Source organism: Eptatretus burgeri, chromosome 13 (genome assembly GCF_056783735.1).
Source record: "Eptatretus burgeri isolate ZD-2024b chromosome 13, Ebu_testis_v1, whole genome shotgun sequence".
In the NCBI taxonomy this organism is placed as follows: Eukaryota; Metazoa; Chordata; class Myxini; order Myxiniformes; family Myxinidae; genus Eptatretus; species Eptatretus burgeri.
The window spans coordinates 71,191,500-71,211,395 of NC_140973.1; the positions used below are offsets into that span (position 1 = coordinate 71,191,500).

Genomic DNA, 19,896 nt, shown 5'->3' on the forward strand with positions numbered 1-19,896 from the left:
GTCGCAGTTTTTCAAAATGTAGTAAACGACCTGTTTCAAGATCCATGATAAAGAGCTCCAGCTTGTTTTCAAAAGCAAACACGGCTTGTTGAAGGGATAACACTGTATTTCCAATGCCTTGCATTTTCACGTTGAGCTCGTTCAGATGTTCAGTCATATCCACGAGATAGTAAAACTTGAGGAGCCACTCAGTTTCGGCTAGATCAGGATGCTCAATCCCTTTCATTTCAAGGAAAGTCCGGATTTCGTTCAGGCAAGCCGCAAAACGGCTAAGCACCTTCCCTCTTGACAACCAACGCACATTGCTGTGCAAAAGCAGACCGTGATAGTTATTTCCAACTTCATCCAGCAGTGTTTTAAACTGGTGACCATTTAAGGCTCGGGCAACAATAAAGTTGATCACACGAATGACCAGCGACATCACTTCGCCAAGCTGCCCATCACACATCTGAGCACAAAGTGCCTCCTGGTGTAGAATGCAATGGAAACTTAGGATGGGTCTATTTTCATGTTCACGGAGAAGCGCCACAAATCCTTTGTTTTTCCCCACCATACACGGAGCACCATCAGTACACACCGAGATAAGTTTATCCATTCGTAGATTTTTTTCTTGAGCGAACTCCATGAAAGACTTGAATAAATACTCACCTCTTGTGGACCCTTTTATTGGCAGAACAGCAAGACTTTCTTCGCGTAGTGTATCACCAGCAGCATATCTTGCAATCACACTGAACTGCGACAAATGGCTTACGTCTGTTGACTCATCCAAAGCCAGGGAAAAGAACGGCGCTGTATTTATGTCCTTCACTTGCGTTTCCTCCACTTGGTTTGCCATCATGATTGTACGATCATGAACAGCTCTTGCCGACAGAGGCATGTCTTGTATCCGTTTGATTATCTTGTCTTTGTTCGGAAGATCATCAAAAAGTTCATTGGCGACATCCAGCATGAACGTTTTTGCATACTCGCCATCTGTGAATGGTTTTCCGTTCCTCACTATTGCTAAAGATCCAGCAAAGCTGGCGGAATTATAGTCACCTTGCCGGGTCCATACGCGGAGTTGCTGCTGGCTGGCTTGCACCCTGCTCAGTAGCTCTTGGCACGCTTTCTTTCTGCTGTCTCCCGCAGGGTATTTTGATGCAAAGGTAGCATGGCGCGTGTCGAAGTGCCGCTTTATATTCGACCGTTTCATCGATGCAATTTTGTCATTGCAAATTAGACACACCACACACCTGCTCTCTCCACAAAGGCGAATTCTTCGGCCCATTCGTCCTGAAATGTACGATACTCCTCATCTTTTTTTCTTTTCGCCATCTTCTTCGTCGAAGGGTTAGCTTTGAGCAAATGAGAGAGAGGGAGATGTTGACCCAAGTGAGTCTGGCTGGCCTGCGCACGGGCTGACATACTCGAGAGGTGCGGCGCGGCCGGCCGACTCTCGGATGCTGTCGCCTCAGCGGTGGCGCGTGATTGGTCGAGATGAATTCCGTGACGCGTCTCGGCGGCGGCACGTCATTGGAGGAACCGAAATCACGAGTCGCCTCAGCGGTGGCGCGTGATTGGTTGAGATGAATTCCGTGACGCGTCTCGGCGGCGGCACGTCATTGGAGGAACCGAAATCACGACTCGCGTCGGCCTCATGACTGGACGAAACAAAAACCGCTTCAGTTTTTCAAAAAAAACTATCATTCCCCTAAACGCTGCCAATACGCCATTATACGGAAGCTGTAAGTTAGAAACACGTTCAGTAAGTTCTGTGGTCGTCCGGAAGACATCCAATACGTCTACATACGTTACACATATAATAGGTTCAAAGCACGTTACTCAGGTTAGAAATAAGTTTCTGGTACGCCAAACATTACCTCGACGTGTTTCGACTTATGAGTAACTTACAAGTAACATGTGTCAACGATCGCGTAACGTGCCTACAACTTATGGCCAGCGTATGCGGAACGTGTGAGTCATACGCTGGCATACGTAGAAAAATTTTGAGCATGCTTAAAATTTGTCGACGTACTCGGCGTACTACGACGTATGCCAGCGTGCTTCAGCATGCTCTTAACACATACAAAACTTAACCATAACGTATTCGACATGTGCCAGCGTTTTAGACAAATTTTTCATACGTCGGCATACGCTGGCAAAATCGTCAAGGTGTGACAGCCACTTAAGTCCATGACTTCTTGCAAAGTCAAGGAACTTAATGCTATTCTGGTTTACAGTTTCAGACCCATGGGGACCAACACACGTCTCATAACCATCACGATCAGTTCCAGTCGATGCATTAAAATCCCCCAAGACGAGAACAGTATATCTTTTGGGGCACTGGTCAACCACAGACATGAGCGTGGCATAGAATGCATCCTTCGTGGTGAGATGACCCACCTCAGTCGGAGCATGGACAGAGACCAGGGAAATGATACCCAAGGAGTGATGAATCCTGAGTCTCGTAATACGCTCGTTGACCGGTCTTACCTCAATTATCATTGGAGTAATTTTATTGGACATGGTGACCATGCCGAAGGAGTTGCTGTAGCTATCAGTGACCAGACCAATCGTAGGTGTAACCACCCGCCATGATCTCACCACCCTCTGGTGTCCAAAACTCAGAGTGCTGCAATACTGATGTTAAAACACTTGAGCTCAGATGATAACAGAGACAGGCGATCATCCTCTCTTTGGGATAGGACATTCCAGGCACCCACCCGAAGAAACCGCCTCAGGTTAACCCAAGGAGACCAACGTCTGCTGGACGATACCTCGGCACCACCCCGACACACACTACCGAAATCTGACCCGAGAAGGTTACCCCGTGTTTTTCCTCCTTTCATCAAAGAGAGGTGGTCCCAAAGGCTTTGCCCCAATCCCATAATCTGGTGAGCTGCCCTGCTAAGGGCAGTTGTACATTCAGTACTCCCACGGAGTGGGTTTTCGGTTTTCTTGGCGTTTTTAGTGTGTTTTGCGGAGTGATTGGTTTTACAGTGGCTGGAGTGTAAATCCTGCCACCAACCTCTTCAAAAAAGTAACCCAACTGCAGGAGGACGTCCGCAGACACAGTTGGGCACTAGATATGGATGTCCGTTGGCTCACAAGGAGCTCTCCACCCTTTGACAGGTTTTGTTTTTAATCCTGCTGGGTGTCCATATCATACACCCTCCTCACCAAAAAACCTGGTGGGGGAGACGGTTTAGTCGCCGACAACCCGACCATGAAACGGGTTAGTACAGGTTTACATGGTACCTGTAGCAAGTCACAGATGTAATCTGGCCTGACCTGACAAAAATGACCGTTATATCATGGGAAATGAAATAAATAAACGAGGATATAGGTTTTGTTGTCGCATTGTGATTTCACATTTTGTTTTTTACTGAAGTTTTGATAAACTGAGCACTTTCATGATCATCATGTTATCAAAATGAGGTCATGTAAATGTCATCTTGTGAGTTATACAAACGTGTCTTGGTACAACGTAATGTTGAAGGGAGTTTAAAAACAGAAGGGGTCAGCGATTTATTTATTTATTTTTTTTTTTTTTTGGCGGGGGGGGGGGCGTGGGGGGTGCAGTACAGCATTTCCAATTGTGAGTTCCATAAGTGGCATGGTTTCATTGGTACTATGTTGTTGTTCATTATTTAAAGGTCCACAGAATCAGAAAATCATGTTTGGTTGAATGAATAGATATGGCTTCACTTGATACTTAATTGCTGTTCTTTCTTGAATAAATACATTGAAAGGAAGATTTCAAGATTGTTTGTTGCCCTTTTACGCTCAATTGGTCCTGCCCCTCTCATGATGCCATCTCGACCTCAGGTTCATACCTGTATGGTCTGACAGCACCTTATACCAAATGACTTTGACTCTCGTCTTAATCTGTGGATTCTTGGTGAGAAATTATTCGTCAAATTAGCTTTTTGATGAGTCTGAAGTGAGTTATGTGGCCATTATCCATTTTCTTTTTATTTTAAATATATATATTTTTGTTCACAATGTTGAGGCTCATATGAGAGCTAACACACAGAACGTGCAGCAAGGGCAGCAGGAGACAAGAGGGAAGGAAACAAACAGTGTGGAATAGAGACATGAGGAGATCTGTGGAAGGGAGAGCGATGGGGCGGGGAACACGGGGAATACAAGATGAACAGTGCAGGGACTTTCAGGAAGGAAAGCAGGGAATTTGAAGGAGGTGCATTAGTGGGGGTATAAAAGATCGTGGTTTTGGATGGGGGAAGATAAAAGATGATTGTGAACAGCTGTTTTGAAGACCTGGACGGAAGAGTGGGATTGAAGAGAGTGTGGGAGTTTGTTCCAAAGGTGGGGAAAAAGAGGAATGAAGGGTGAAGGTCAACAGTTGTTCTTGATTTTGATAGTTTTACCAGAACGGGGTTGCTGGCGGACCTTCAGAGCCCTGTGGAAATATGGGGGGAGAGTGACATATCTCAGACAGAGCATTGGGGGGGGGGGGGCGACGCCAGAGAAGAGACTTTAGAAGACAAAGACCACCGACCTAACTGTGGCGAGGAAGTGAGAGCGAAAGACTCGGCCTCATCGCGGGAGATACCAATGATCCTAAATGCCTTGGTTTCCACAGCGTGAAGCCGAGAAAGGTGAGAGGCGGGAGCACGAGCCGAGAGGGGAGAGCAGTACTCCACGAAAGCTTTGTATGTGGTTTGGAGCTCAGGCGTGCCAAGGAAGGACTTTGCATGACGGAGGATGCCCAGTTGGCGACTGGCTTTGGAGGCCAGCTTGGAAATGTGGCTTTCCCAGGAAAGATCATGGCAGATAGTGAGACCCAGAAGCTTGAATGAAAGGACTTCTTCAAGAGGATTATTGAGAAATTGAATCCATTTTAAATCCAGGCTGCAACAGAACAGAATGTCATAAAAGTCAAGGGGTGTGTGCTTTCTGAAGGCATTGTGTAAGAGATTTGACCCTGGGATCCCAGCATTGTTGAGAATGTTCCCAAATGTGAATGAATAATATAAGCCCACCCCTATTACAAGGTAATGTTGGTTCTCTAGGTTTTGTCAGTTAAACCAGGTTTTGTCACGAAAAAGTCAGTTAATCAGTTGTGTGATCTTGAGAACTTCCATAAATATAGGCACCACAGGACATCTTACTACGATAATAATCTCCGATGGTGATGCCGAAGCAAAAGGTCCGCTGCTTTCACATTGTCAACAGGTCGGTGGCCTTTCCTCTGTCATTTGCTTTGCTCTCAGCCATCCGTCCCTCCCCAGGTCCCCCACGATGCACATATCATTCCACTAATCCTCTCCTGGTTAAACTCCCAAAATCCAGGCTTTCCGGCTACCACACACACCTCCACTCTTTTGTTCCACTCTTCTCCCGTCTGTCTATTAAACAACCATCCTGAGGTTGCCCGATCCTACTGTTCCCTCAATGGCTGTTAACAGTGCACCACTATCTAATATGTCACCCCCCCCAATCCCTACATACCCATGATTATTATTTTTTGATTATGGTTATACAATATAAAATAGGTTCTTGGATTTGGGACTGTAAATAATGTATTTTGCATGAACTGCCATTGCATGAGATAGAAACCTCTTTGTGTGTTATTTCTCTATTCTGTCTTTTTGCCTTGACATTGGCCGTCTGCCAATCCACGCTTATCTCACCGTGCAGGCGATGCTTACCCAATGGGAGGGTGTCCTGGGAACTCCCATGGACATGACACCGTTACCCACCCAGCAAATGGAGTCTCAGTTCAGAGATGTGCTTATTTGAACCGTGCATGCGATATCACGACCCTCCTCCCCCCCCCGACCCCACCCCCCTTGTTACTGTTCTTCCCATATCTGGTGTGTTTGCCTAGCTAATCCCCACCTACGAACCCCTATGCACCCCCCCACCCCCCGTTGCTGTTCTTTCCATATCTGGTGTGTTTGGTCAGCAGCTAACCCTCCCATCCACATCCTCCACCCCACCCCTTCATGACTGTTCTTCCCATAATCTGCTGTTTGTTTTTTTGGTGCTTTTTCCTTAAAAAAAAAAAAAATAAAAACTGAAATTGATTATAAATTATTCGAAGAACCTTGTTTGTTTATTTTTGGCTTTTCTTTTGCAGGTTCATTTAGTCATTTATTGTGTTGGTACTTTCATTGTGTGTTTTTGTGAAGATTACATGAGGACAGTCATGTGGTGTTGAGGTTCCTTTAAACTCATCTTTTCTATTATTTTAGAATCTATTTTTAAAGCCTTGGTCCTCTCCAGGGCTGGGTACTTTCAGTTTGTCGGAAGCTTCGCTTTGTTCGGGGATATTTAAACACTTGTCTAACATTTTAACCACAACTTCTCTAATGTCCCCAAACTCCCGCGCAGGCCCCTCCCCTCTGCACCCTGACCTGCCCAACTTTTACATTGAAGGAAAATTTCTCAATTTTCCCCATAAGACTTCCTTTCTGATGTGTCTATCACCTGCTTGGGGAGCACTAATCAACCATTTGTAGTGGAATCTCAAATTTATCCCACATCCCACATCCGAGACCCAGAAAGCTCGAAGGGAGTCTGTTTCCCCATCGATACACGATGGCCCAAAAGCGGGTTTACAGAGCCGACTCTTTATAATCAGCAAAATCTATGTTGGACACCAGCAAGATATAACTTGGCGGTTTGGCACACCTTGTTTATTCACAGCAAAATCACAAGGCAGGAATAATAATCCTCCACTATCCTCCATACATTTGCATGCACTCGTATCCTCTGCCTCCGGACTACCATCACAGGTCACCATTCCACCAAAGTACACAAATCGATTTCCCTGCCTTCTCCTTCCTCTCTGACCTGATTTTCAATTTCTCTCTCTCTGCTGTCTGACCAACATTACCTCCATCTTCTCCAGGCTCATCTTCAGTCCGTGCTTCTCAAAAGCCTCCTTCCACTCCTCCTGCACTTTCTGCATCTCTGCTCACTCTGCCATGGCCGTAGATCATCTGCACATACAGAGGCTTCAAAATGAACAATTAGTGAAAAGTCTTGTGTCTGTGTGTGTGTGTGTTCAGTCATGTTTGAGCTTCATATGTTTAGAATGCTCACTTGTACATGAAAATAGGTCAATTAAGTTCTCTGAATTGGGTCATATTGTCTTATTGAGACTGTCGAAGGACATTTCATGTTTTGTTTTTTTCAATCTCGGCTTTCTTTTTGTAATCCATCCAACACCAATGTATGATAGAAGAGCAATCACTACTCCCATTTACAGTCGTGTCGGTGTGGTGTTTGTTTTTCTTTTAAATACACCTTGATTACCTGCCTACCAGGTAAAATCGCAATTGGTTATTTTTTGTTTTTTCTTTGCTTTGTGGTTTCATCTCCTAATTTCCTGCTTCCCTCCCTTATCCCCCATTTGCTGTTTTCTTCTCCGTCACCCCCCCCCCCACCCCAGCCCTCCACTTTGGTACTCAGCCCAAATGTAAAGAAGTTGGTGCCGCATGACTGCTTGCTCATGGTGGCTACTTTATTTTCAGCAATACCCTTTGATATTCCTGCCATTTAAAATGATAACCCCCCACCATGTCCCTAACAGCATGCTGCAGAGCTGGAGAGGAAGCAGAATGAAAATGAAAACAGAAAGCTCTTGGGGAATGTGATTCAGTATGGTAATGTTGTCCAGGTATCGTATGATTTTTTTATTTATTCAGCTTTTGTATATCTGGGTGGAAGGACGAGATGGTGGAGATCCAAGTTGATGTACTCTGCATAATGATGATAAACGTACAGAAGTCTTAACGACGCACATCTGCCGCCTGATGGGTCAAAATGTGTGCAATGTATAACCCACTCGCATCATTTGGAGAACTGACGACAGACAGAGATAGAGATGGAGAGAGAGAAAGATATGTTAACCAATGCAACAAGACATGGAGGGGGTTGCGGTTGGGGTTGGAAGAGATGCTTCAAATTTCTGCAATATTTGCAGATGCTTGTATTGAGTGACTTCGAAATTTAATTTAATTTACCAAGCAGCAGATCGTAAACCAGCTTTTCTGCCTTTTTATTCCAGCCAAGCAACCGCTGCTCAGTCGCCGCAAAGAATCCCACAAAACAGACTCCGATAAAACATTTTGATCTCATTTTATGCATTCCTTGTAGTTTGTTTACAAATAATATTTTCCTTCACACATTGACGTGATGAGTATCTCAACTTGATTCGTACACCCCTACCTGTTTCACTACCATGTCCCCTTTGCACTTTCCAAAAATAGGACCACGCACCCTGATGCTCACCTGGATCAGGAGCAACAATCGCTCAAACCCCCTGCAGAGCACCTTAGACCCTGAATTTTTTATTTTTTATTTTATGCTGTGAATAACTTTGGTCCATCACCGTTGATGAAGGTTGTGGTTAAGTTTCATCGAAATTATGTTTGTAGTTTCAGAGAAGACAGCAAATACCTATTTTGGAAGGTCAACATCTCCCCCCCCCCCCACCACCCCATGGACCCCCTGAATGAGCACAGATTTTGATGCGGTCAATAAACCTTCGTTAGGCATTAGATATGAAGCTTGTGGCCAAATTTCATCAAAATCTTGTTTTTAGTTCCACCAATAATGACAGGTGTTTACAGACTCGCTGACTAACTCGCTCGATCACATAAGCTCAACAGACTCAAGTCCAGGTGAGTGTTCAGATAGATTAAAAACCCAATTGCTTTTCAGATGCATTAGATTTTTGTTCCAGGAATGTTTTGCGATCATTGATTTTGTGGGACGTGTTTGTTGTTTTTTAAGGGGTGAAGATGTTGTCTATCAAATTCCTCCTGAACAGGATGAGTATTTCAGATATCATCCTCAGTCAGGAAGCATGTTACGAGGTTATCTTTGCGACCAGGCCTGATAATTATCAAGTATGAGATGAACAGCCATTACAAGGTTTCGTTGTGACAATTTAATTACTGGAATTGACATTTGATTTAAATCATCATCCCCGTCGCAAGCGTCTATGGGGGGATCCGACGCACGTCTGCCACTGGACAGGTTGTGCAGGGTCTGCTCTGCTAACTTCCTTCCGTTCAACAGGCAGTGTCGTCACTCATTGTGGTCCCCCGTCGAGTCGTACCGGCCATCTTCTGCTCTCGAGTCATTGATTTAAATAAACACTTCAAAATGAATATAAAAACCAGCTTAAGTGCTGGAAAATGTAGTGTTGGTAGATATTTGATTGTGATTTGCAAATGTTCTACCATCCTCTTCTTCCATCTTGTACACGCAGACCAAGCCCCATCCTCCACCCCACCCCTTGATGTGAATGTAATAAATATGATGGGGCAGGCATCATCACATCATGGCATTTGTGTGATACAGTTACTACACCTGAAGAGTAACAAATACCTCACTGTAAACAAGCGTCTACCTGCACTGCTCGAGAAGAAGGCGATGCGCGTAACCCTCGACCCGACTGGAAATGAAGGCTCGTGGCTCTACATCCAACCATTCTACAAGCTACGCACATCTGGGGATAGTGTAAGTATCTCGATCCAATCACAGGTCTGATCCGTCAGTGGCAATTGCAATTCTTATGTCTGTGCTTTTGCTGAGTTGCAAGCATTTGTTGAAATTACAGCATTAATCAATTTCCTTGTTTACTTTCTTTTTTTCAATCAGCTCAGGCTTCCTCGGTTTAACCGTTTTGCTTTTGTTTTCCCCACAAACTTCCTCCATGTCTGAGTACAATTCAATAGCCAAGGGGTAAGGTGGCAGCAGCTGCTGCTTCTGCAGTCTTAAAGCAAACTGTCACAGCCACATGTAGAACTAGAAGGGCACTCGGTAGGGCGCATACCTCCACCAAGCTGATGAGTTTACGTTTTGTATCCCACTGATGAGTCAGATCCGAATCCGGACCTGAACCGAAATCGAATCGGCTTGTTCTCGTCACCTAACCAACTCATCCACCAACTTTTTGAGATATCATGCAATATCGTTTTTACCCCATCTCTCAATGGTGAAGAATCAGTTAAAAATTCTCGGATTCGGATCTTCACCAACATTAAGGGTTGCTGTCCTGGGCTGGTCACCGATGTACACTAAAAATTTCAGAAAGATTGCTTGAAAACTTTGGCCAAAAATTGTGAGACATAGAGATAGAGATATGCTATATTCTACACACCAACATACTTGGCGAAACTTTTTCACCTTGTAACAAACAGACATACAGGGGTGAAAACATGACCTCTATCCACCTTCGGTGGTGGAGGCAATAAATAATGAGTTGTGCTGTTGAAGGCTAATGTGATGGCCGCAGATGACACATTTGTTGATACCCTCAGTGGCCAGATGTTTTTTTTCACGATTGCCAAATTCATGGACCACACTTTGACACAAATGATGCCTTTTGATTCCCCAGTTGGAAAATAATTTTTGAAAGCAGGAAGTACATTTGGTTGCTGTTTTGACACATTCATGACGAGTGACTGGCGGTGATTTATTGGTTCATTGCGACGTCAACGTTTGCATGCACATGATTTGATATGGAACAAATTGTTTATTATGTACGACTAATAATATGGTTGTTACAAGTCAATATTTCTAACACGGTCGCTCATATTCGCTCTGTTGCCCCTTCACTGTGATGCATGAGATTGTACAACTTGTAATTTATCTATTTGTAAAACTTATCTATTTGTACAACTTGTAAAATTAAATTAAAATAAAATAAAAGTTTTAAAGGCTGTAAAGAATATATATATATATATATATATATATATATATATATATATATATATATATATATATATATATATATTCCAGAAGTTTACCACTTTCTGCAGCGTCTTTTACACCACTTATTTTACGTGTGACATTAGTTCTTCGTGCTTGTTGTTTGTGTCCTTTGTAGCATCCCGGAAATGGTTTCCTATTTGGAATGATTTTCTAATTTTTTTTTGACCGCCAGCCAGCCAGGCAGACGGATTCAAACAATTACCTCAATCCTTTGTGTGCATGCACTCTCGGGACGAGATTCTGTACAGTTTACCAAATTCAAAGCCAAAGTACTGCTAAACTACAGGTTCGTGTTCAAATACAACATTCATTGGAATTGTCGTTCCTCGATCATAGACTGTTGTCTCGAGACGGACAGCCAGCCAGACAGTGTGAACCAATTGCTTAATCCTGCTTTGTGTTTCACACGCGGGGTAATTGGACGTTTCCCTTCATCGTCATAAAAGTATCTTGATGATGTTGGAGTAATCCTGATGATGATCAGAATATCACGAGTCATTGTGGGACTGTCGAGGCATAATTTCAGAAAAGTAGGGGGCACCTCTCGAGCGAGACGTTTGATGTGCACAGCGTATACCAGTAGAGCGGTTCTTGACCCGCATTGTAGATGGATATGTTGCCTCGTTCATTATAACTGGTGTATATACAGTGACTTGCTAACTCATTGACGTCTTTTGTGGAGCAACATTGTGGAAATGTTTGGGTAGTTTGATACAATTTTGATGCAACACTGGCTAACTGTGCTTGATTCAACTCACACCAGCATGTTCGACTGTGATACCAGTCTCTGCTGGCTGCGCAGAATGGCAGGATGTTATTTAATTATCACCACAGCAATCCAGGATCAAGGCGCAAGTTACTGGGCCATCACAGGCGAGAGCTATTGGAAGTGTTCGTGAGCAGTTAGTGCCATGGAGTCCAAATATGCAGCATGCTTGTTCACTCCTCCTCCGGCTTGCAGATTGTTAAAATTGAGTGAAGCAATTTCTATGCACTCTGTTGGGTGTGAACTTGCAGGTGGTGGTGGGAGATAACGTGGTGCTGAATCCAGTGAACGCCGGGCAGCCGCTTCATGCCAGCACGTTTACTCTGACTGACAACAAAGGGAGCAACGAGGCACGTTGAGAGCTTCTTCTTCACTCCCTCCCTTTTGTTCTCCTGACGGGCTGTTTGTATTCATGATGTCGTTTCTTTTTCCATTAAACTCTTTGTATATTTTACCCACAGTTTATTATTACCTGCCAGTCTTTTTCGGTGCTCTTGCGCAAGATAAACCAACGTTTCCCACCAATCGGTTATACCTCGCACCATGCTGTGGTTGAACCAACCTGTTTGTTTTTTTTTTATGTGTAGACCATTCTTGAAAATCAATGTTGTCCCATGGTGAATGCCATGAAATGGCGTGAGTGTAATGGAGTCTCACGACTATGTTGCCATCGTCGTGTAAGTTTGTGCTGTTCGCTCGAATCTGCCCTCGTCGTTTTGTGGGGTAAAATGACATTCTGGACTTTGGTGTTTTTACTGAAATGAGATTCCTGGATGCGTCACGGTTAACGGCAAACAAAGCCCAAGCACGAACCCATTTGTATTGTCCGTTGCTGTTTCCTTGCAGGTTAACTCGGTGCAGTGTGATACGAGTTGGAAGGTGACATTGTTCATGAAATTTGGAGACAACCTTGAGGACATCCTGAAAGGCGTGCGTAACAGTTCCTTAATTGGTTTGTGATTCTTGTGGAAATAAGATTGTTGCCCTGCGTTTTCTCCCTGCGCTTCGATGTCTCGTGGTAGTCTTTAATTCGTTTATTCTTTGTGTTCCAACTTTAAAGCTCCGAATGTAGTGCCACCCACAACGTCACGGTGAGTGTAACTGATTGGGATCGCTGGCTTACCAAATGGGCTTGGTCGACATTGTTTGAACTTGAAAAAAAAAAAAAAGAAAGAGTAGGAATTTGTGTTTGAAACCACATTTGGCTTTCCCTTTGTTAAGACTGTTCTGCCAAAGCTGATTGCTTTTATGATGACACAAACCCTTGCAATGTTACTATTGTAACTACAAGCATTATCGTGTTGCATGCAAAGATGTTTCCTGCTTGGATGTCTGAACAAAAGCCCTTCCATCTCCATGGTGGTGACAAAACCAGTTAGAAATTGCTGAAGCCATGGGGGAATCACCATGCATGCCCGCGGATGCATCCATGATCACTGGCGCACAAACGAGCCTTGACAGGTCTCTCCCTATGGATGGCAGACTGCATCCTCATCGGCGTGCACTGTGCATGCGTCGAGGTTTTGCTTGTATTTCTGTTTTTGAGTCTGTTTACAAAAACACGGCGACAATACAATTTCAGCACAGCAAGCTGCCCATCTGATTTGTTTTCGAAACAAGCCCGGATGAAACTCCCCTGGAGGTTGTATTAGTCGCAAAGACGGTGGTAGCTCATTGGAAGCTCGGTAAATTGTTAAGCCATTTTGTCCTTTCGTATGGTCTGACTTGGATCTCTCAAGGGTGATAAAGCAGCCTATTTGGTTTTATTTAGCTTGCTGAGCAAAAGGTGTGCTGTTATGCTGGCTGGATGCCACACACTTAGTCCCACCCTGATCTCGGCTTCAAACCGTTGTGGCTGCAGAAAAATGTGAGGCCGACATCACGTTGGGACTTGTGGCTGCAGAATAAGCCCCAGCCTCCTCTCCCTCCCAAATCCCACGTATTGTGAAAGTAACCATTTGATGCATTCATGTGCGTTTTTTGAGGGATGAGGGAGAAATTTTATTCTTGTTTGTTTGATTAATTAATCTTATTTATTTATTTATTTATTTATTTATTTTTGGTTTGCTTATTTCGCATTACCAGGTCATTTGGTTGGTTTTTTTTATTTATGATTTGTGGACATTATGGAACTGACTTTGTGTGCTCGCATCCAGCACCAAATTGCTTCAAACTGAAATAGACAATTGAGTTCATAAATTCGACTCAAAATGGTCAACACCAATTTCAAATATATACCGGGATGTATTTTTGAAATGAAAAGTTGAAGGTATTTTTAATTTTTTTTTTTTCATGAGATGGGAGTGAGGGTTGGGTAGGATTTTTTTCGTTTGCATTCCTCAATGATGAAGATTGACCTTTACGATGCTCGAATGGTTTTCGATTATTTTGCTGATTTCCTTTACTCCCAAATTTCAATTGTATTCTTTCTTTTCCTCCTCATGGTCAATACCTTCCTGCATTCAAAGCTTCCTGCATTACGTTCAATTGTTTGTTCAGCCTTCCAAAATCGCCAAAAACTTGAAAAGAACCAGTCCCCTTACAAACACCTGCAATTCAAAACGTATTGCTGTTTTTAAATATGACATTTGTTCAACGAACTACCATTGTGTTTCTTTTATTATTGATCCCATTCTTGAACCATATCTACATTTTCAGAAATCATGGATCAAGGTTCTGAACAACATTTGTTATTTCTCCAAGGTTCCCAATAACCCACAACTCGAACTTTAGAGTGTGTGGAAATTGATGCGATTTGAACAATTAAACTGTCAACAATGGCTCTCTGAGAGGAAGGGGATGGACTTGTCAATGGCTGAGCTTCGGTTCTGATTTGTGTTTGGAATTGGAACATGTGATTTAAAAGCGTTGAGAATGATGTATAGCGACGGTGTTCTCCTGCTTCAGGGTGATGTCGTTCGGCTGTTCCATGCGGAGCAGGAGAAATTCCTTACGTGTGACGAGTACCAATGTAAGGACTGCGTGTTCCTGCGGATGACTCTTCGAGAGTCAGCCACCTCGGCCACGAGTCCAAAGGCCTTGTGGGAAGTTGAGGTGATTAAATGCAAGCACCTTACACTCCTTTATTACTTTACTCCCCACCAATACAGTAATGGGTCTGATATACACACACACACACACACACACACACACACACACACACACACACACACACACACACACACACACACACACACACACACACACACACACACACACACACACACACACACACACACACACACACACTTGTCAGTGTTTTTGTTCTTTCTTGATAAAATATCTCCTGATATCTGCTTTTGCAATTTTCCACACCAGCTTCAATTTTTTAGGATTTTCTTCACAAGTTATGCTGTCTTGCTTTGCTCTGTAATGGGGCCTGACATGCATGTGATGTACAAAGTGTGGTTTGTGGTACATTCCAGGTCATACATCAAGACCCATGCCGTGGTGGTGCTGGCCATTGGAACAGCCTTTTTCGTTTCAAGCATCTTGCTACGGATAAGTACCTGGCAGCAGAGGTATGTGTACATGCAGTGTGTTGGCTCGTGTTTTCCAATGTTTGTTAGAATTGAATAGTTTAATAAAAGTCTAAACTTTTCACTGCAGGTGCTGGTGCATCTGAAGTTGTAATCTTCAAACAGTACTCCATTAAGCAACAGGAAATTGGTTTTAACAAAATCATGTCGAATCATGGAAGGGTGAATGACAGAGGGTAGAAGGCAATGCATTAGTATGGAGCGGTAGAACAACATGTTCATGAAATGAGGGGAGGAATTAACAGGCAGAAGAGAAAGACCGTGGAAGAAAATATAGCGACCTGTAAATAGATAAGGAGAGGTAAGGGAAGGTTCATGACTGAGGATAGAAAAAGATCATGATCGGTATGAAGAATTACCTAAGGTGGTGTACCCGCAACCTGAAGCCATGGAGAGAAGAGTGGGATTGAATAGACTGAGGAAGGAAGTTTCATAAGTGTGTGAAGATGGGAACAAAGGTGTGGAGGTGAACAATAGGCCTGGGTTTTTGGATTTTCAGTCGAGAATTGTTCTGGTGTGAATGTACGTGGCCTGGAGCAATGAAATGGCAGAAAGCAGAAAGACCTGTAGAAGAGGTGGAAGAAAATAGTCCACCAACTTTTCTCCAGTTCGAGAACATAAGGCCATTGTGCTTCCTGGTTCGTTGTGGGAGCAGGAGCATCAGGCCTGCTGTTCTCTCATTGCAGACAAGTTTTCTCTTATTTTATTTTATGGAAATGCTCTACCAAACCCATGCACGAAGCAAACATTCGTTATCTATCTTCTGTATATTACTAAAACTCTCTTCTTGTATGTACTGTATGTATGTATGTTCCCGAAATACAGCCAAAACGGAACACAATAGCGCAAAATTTTAGTGCCACCTTGCTCACCATTCTCCTGTGGTGTGCAGTATCAAGTTTCGTTCAAATCGGGCAACAAAAAAAATTATTAAAAAATCAATTCCCGATTCGGTCAAGTACTTTTCGGGAGAATTTGATCAATGCAAACAACCTCAGCGGTATAGTTTGCTGGAGCTATCCTTTTTTTTTTTTCTTGAAATGATATTTTTCATCAACTGCTGTAACAACGGGAACCCAATGGGTTCACGGGTCGTCTAATATTATATACATATATATATATATATATATATATATATATATATATATATATATATATATATATATATATATTCCAAGTAACATCTGTCCACCTGGGTGTTTTTGACCTGTGAACGATTTTATTTTGGACACTGTCCACAAGAATGTTTGCTTACATTCGGGGAAAGTTTCAAAATTTTATCTGGGTTTTTTTTATTTAATTGCTTGTTTTTGTCTATGTTGTTCAAAAGCAGTTTTATAAGTTTTTTTTCCTGGCAACTGCAGGTAGCTTAACATTGGGTTGTGCAGTGCCCCCATTCCACTGACAGTAGTTGTATCACTCTGATGCTCTGGAATTGATTTAGATGTTGGTCTAACAAATGGAACCTGTTTTTCAATCCGGAAAATGTCTCACCCTGTCTCTCCGAATGGATCGTCAAATGGACCCACCTGTTTCCATGTTCAGTCTCCTGAACATCTCGTCTCCACTAACAGCCATGATCTCTCCTGGACCAATCGTTTTGCAAATCCAGCTTCAGACCTGGCAACCTCCATCTCTCAAGTTATTACCTTAAAAATATCGGAACTAATCATGACCTACAAGGGCTTCTTTTTGAAGCTTAATGCTCTCCCCTTTGGACTGGTGCCCCATCATCGCATCTGTCTCCTGCATTTGGTTCAAACTAAATCTCTTAATAGGCATCACATAAAATGAGGCCAAAGGACCAGGCCTGTTCTGACACATCACAGACAGGTCAACGGCTGCTCTTTATTTTATTTTATTTTTCCACTATTGTATTATACCTTTAAAATTATTCTTACCATTATCTTGTGCAGAGACCTTGCATTGCTGGGAAGTATGTCATTCAAACCAAATGCACCTAATAACATTCAGTCTGAAGCAAAAATGTGCAGTAGCTTTACATAGGCTCAGCAAACACAGCTTTCATCAACATACCAGACTTCCATCACACACACACACACACATATATATATATATATATATATATATATATATATATATATATATATATATAATTTTCTTTCTCGATTGTAAAATTGAATAACAAAGATAATATCTGTTTTGAACATCTCTGATCCACAAGGCCCTCGGCTTTGGTACAGTATGGGGTTATTATTGTGGCAAAGACACGGAAAGCAATCTCTAAGGGTTTTGGCTTTGATGTGGAAGGGATTTCTGTGCATGGTTTTTGAGCTTCGGGGCTAATCCAGGAAGAATATTGCAATGCTGGCATCACTCACATTGAATAGGCTCTTGTTGGCATCACAGTACATTTTCATATGTGGGTCATACACCACCGGTCAAAAGTTTTAGAACACTCTCATTTTTCCAGTTTTTACTGAAATTTAAGCCGTTTAATCTGTCAATGTACTCTGAAATTAAAGCATAGAACAAATAAACAGTTGGAGATAAAAAAAGAAATCATGGAATCCTTTTGTTGAACAAAATTTAATCTAAATATTTGACTCATCAAAGTAGCCTCCTTTTGCAGATATAACAGCCGAACTTACTCGTGGCATTCTTTCTGCAATGGAAATCAAATATTGTTCGGAAAGTTCTTCCCAACACTGTTGCAGAAGTTCCCACAAATGTGTTGCACTTGTAGGTTGCTTTGATTTCACCCTTCTGTCCAGTTCATCCCAAACCAGCTCGATGGGGTTTAATTCTGGAGACTGTGCTGGCCATTCCATGATTTGAAGCCTACCGTCTTGTTCTTTTCTTCAAAGGTAGTTCTGACATAGCCTGGAGGTATGTTTTGGGTCGTTATCTTGCTGTAGGATGAACTCCTGACCAACTAGGCAGAGACCAGAGGGTATTTCATGGCGCTGCAAAATGCTGTGGCAGCCCTTTTGGTTCAGGGTGCCAGTCATTCTGTGCAAGTCGCCGACTCTGGATCCAGCAAAAGAGCCCCAGATCATGACACTTCCTCCTCCTCCATGTTTGACAGTTGGTGTCACACTGTGGAACCATTCTTTCGCCTATTCGACGGCATACAAAAACCCTGCGTGATGAACCGAAGATTTCAAATTTTGACTCATCCGTCCGTGAGACCTTCTTCCAGTTTTCTGAAGTCCACTGGTGGTGCTTCATGGCACAGGCAAGCCTCTTTCTTATTATTTTGCCATCTTAGCAATGGCTTTCTTGCTGCCACTTGACCTGTCAAACCTGCAGCTCGGAGTCTTCTCTTCACAGTTAAAACTGAGACTTCCTCACTTCGACCTGTGAGCCGCCTATCTCTGTGAGCCGACAGCCACCACCTGTCCTGTGAGCTGCCTATCACACAAGCTGTTGACTCTCAGAAACTTGTCTTCTGATTGTGTTGTGGCTTTGGGTCTGCCAGACCTCTTCCTGTCAGTTTCCTCCAGTTTCCAAGTGCCTTTTGATGGTGTAGAAACTGTACTCACTGACACCTTAGCTTACTTTGCAATTTCTCTAAAGGAAAGACCTACACTTTTCAGGGTTATAATGGTCTGTCTGTCTTCCTTTGTTAATTGTCTTTTTCTCGCCATTATGAAAGCAATATACTACTTCATGCAGTGCAATATTATCCAAATAAATACTTCACAGGGTGGAGCAACACAGTCTGTTCCAACACCGCTTTTATACAGACAGAGGGTTTGTAACTAATCAACAAAGGTTGGGACACCTGTAGGAATTATTTGCATCAACTTTCAAGGCTTAATTTACTTCCATTGCTGCAGAACAGCTGCAGTTGCCAACCCATTACTTGTTCCCTGAAAAGGGCATTTTTAACAACTCTGAAATTTACATTATTTATCAGTTTTTGGTAACCTCCACTTTTTTTTAACCTCTGGCAGTTTACCACTTAGCTTTGTCCCATTTCAGGTTATTCACTGGACTTGAACTGCTTAAATTTCAGTAAAAACTAGAAAATGGGAGTGTTCTAAACTTTTGACCGGTAGTGTCAGTGTATATTCTTTTCACTCTTTATAACTATTCTCTCTATAACTTGAAACCTGCCCTCATTCTTATCTGCGACACAACATGTAGGAGTAGTAGTAGTAGTAGTAGTAGTTGTGTTGGTTTTCATATCTTTTGTGAACATTTGCTTTTTTGGTTCAGGCTTATTGTAAAGCAGTTTGAGGTTGCTTTGATACCCTAATCCTTTGTGATTGCGTTAAACTCTACACTCAAATTTCAAGGTGAATTTGACGACAAATGCAGAGGTTTGGCTGAAACACGTTTTTCAAGTTGTGCAGTACATTTTATGAAGGTTTGTTTTCATAGATAAAAACAAACAAAAAAAAAAACATTGGGGTTGGGGGGGGGGGATTGAAAGTCTTGGCTCATGGAAGAGCGAGGTGACATATTTGAAGTGTACATTGAGACAACACATGGATACACGAAGAGGATGTATAAACAGGAGAAAGAGAGAGTGAAGAGGGAAAGAAATATGGCACAATGCTAATATAGGGGAAGAGGTAATTAGGATGTAAAATATTTTGGGTGGGGATGGAGGATGGCCTGAGGTGGTGGTGTACTGTCAACTTGAACCCCTAGGGGGAAGAGTGGGACTGATCGGATTGAGGAAGGAGGTTCCAAAAATAGAGAAAAAGAGGAACAAAGGATTGGGGTTTATCAATAAGTCTCAATGTTGGGAGTTTCACAAGGAGAGGGAATCTGCATGGACGAGGGAGTAATAGAGGGATGAAAGAGAGCTAAAAGGCAAGGCCAGATGAGGCAGTAGAATAGAGCGGCCACCCACATGCCCTATGTTTCTGTTTCTTTGTC

The 19,896-nt window shown here is 42.8% G+C and overlaps 1 protein-coding gene across 10 annotated transcripts in view; it reads left to right on the plus strand.

The window, feature by feature from the left end:
- The window catches only part of LOC147014744 (inositol 1,4,5-trisphosphate-gated calcium channel ITPR1-like), a 213,003-nt gene that overhangs the window by 65,735 nt on the left and 127,372 nt on the right, over positions 1-19,896 (plus strand). For all 10 annotated transcript variants that reach the window (XM_085852937.1, XM_085852943.1, XM_085852938.1 and 7 more), the window contains 6 exons: positions 7,544-7,630; positions 9,322-9,480; positions 11,755-11,853; positions 12,350-12,433; positions 14,411-14,557; positions 14,929-15,024. In XM_085852937.1, the coding sequence (XP_085709063.1) occupies positions 7,544-7,630; positions 9,322-9,480; positions 11,755-11,853; positions 12,350-12,433; positions 14,411-14,557; positions 14,929-15,024 (672 nt within the window). The remainder of the gene's footprint in view (positions 1-7,543; positions 7,631-9,321; positions 9,481-11,754; positions 11,854-12,349; positions 12,434-14,410; positions 14,558-14,928; positions 15,025-19,896) is intronic.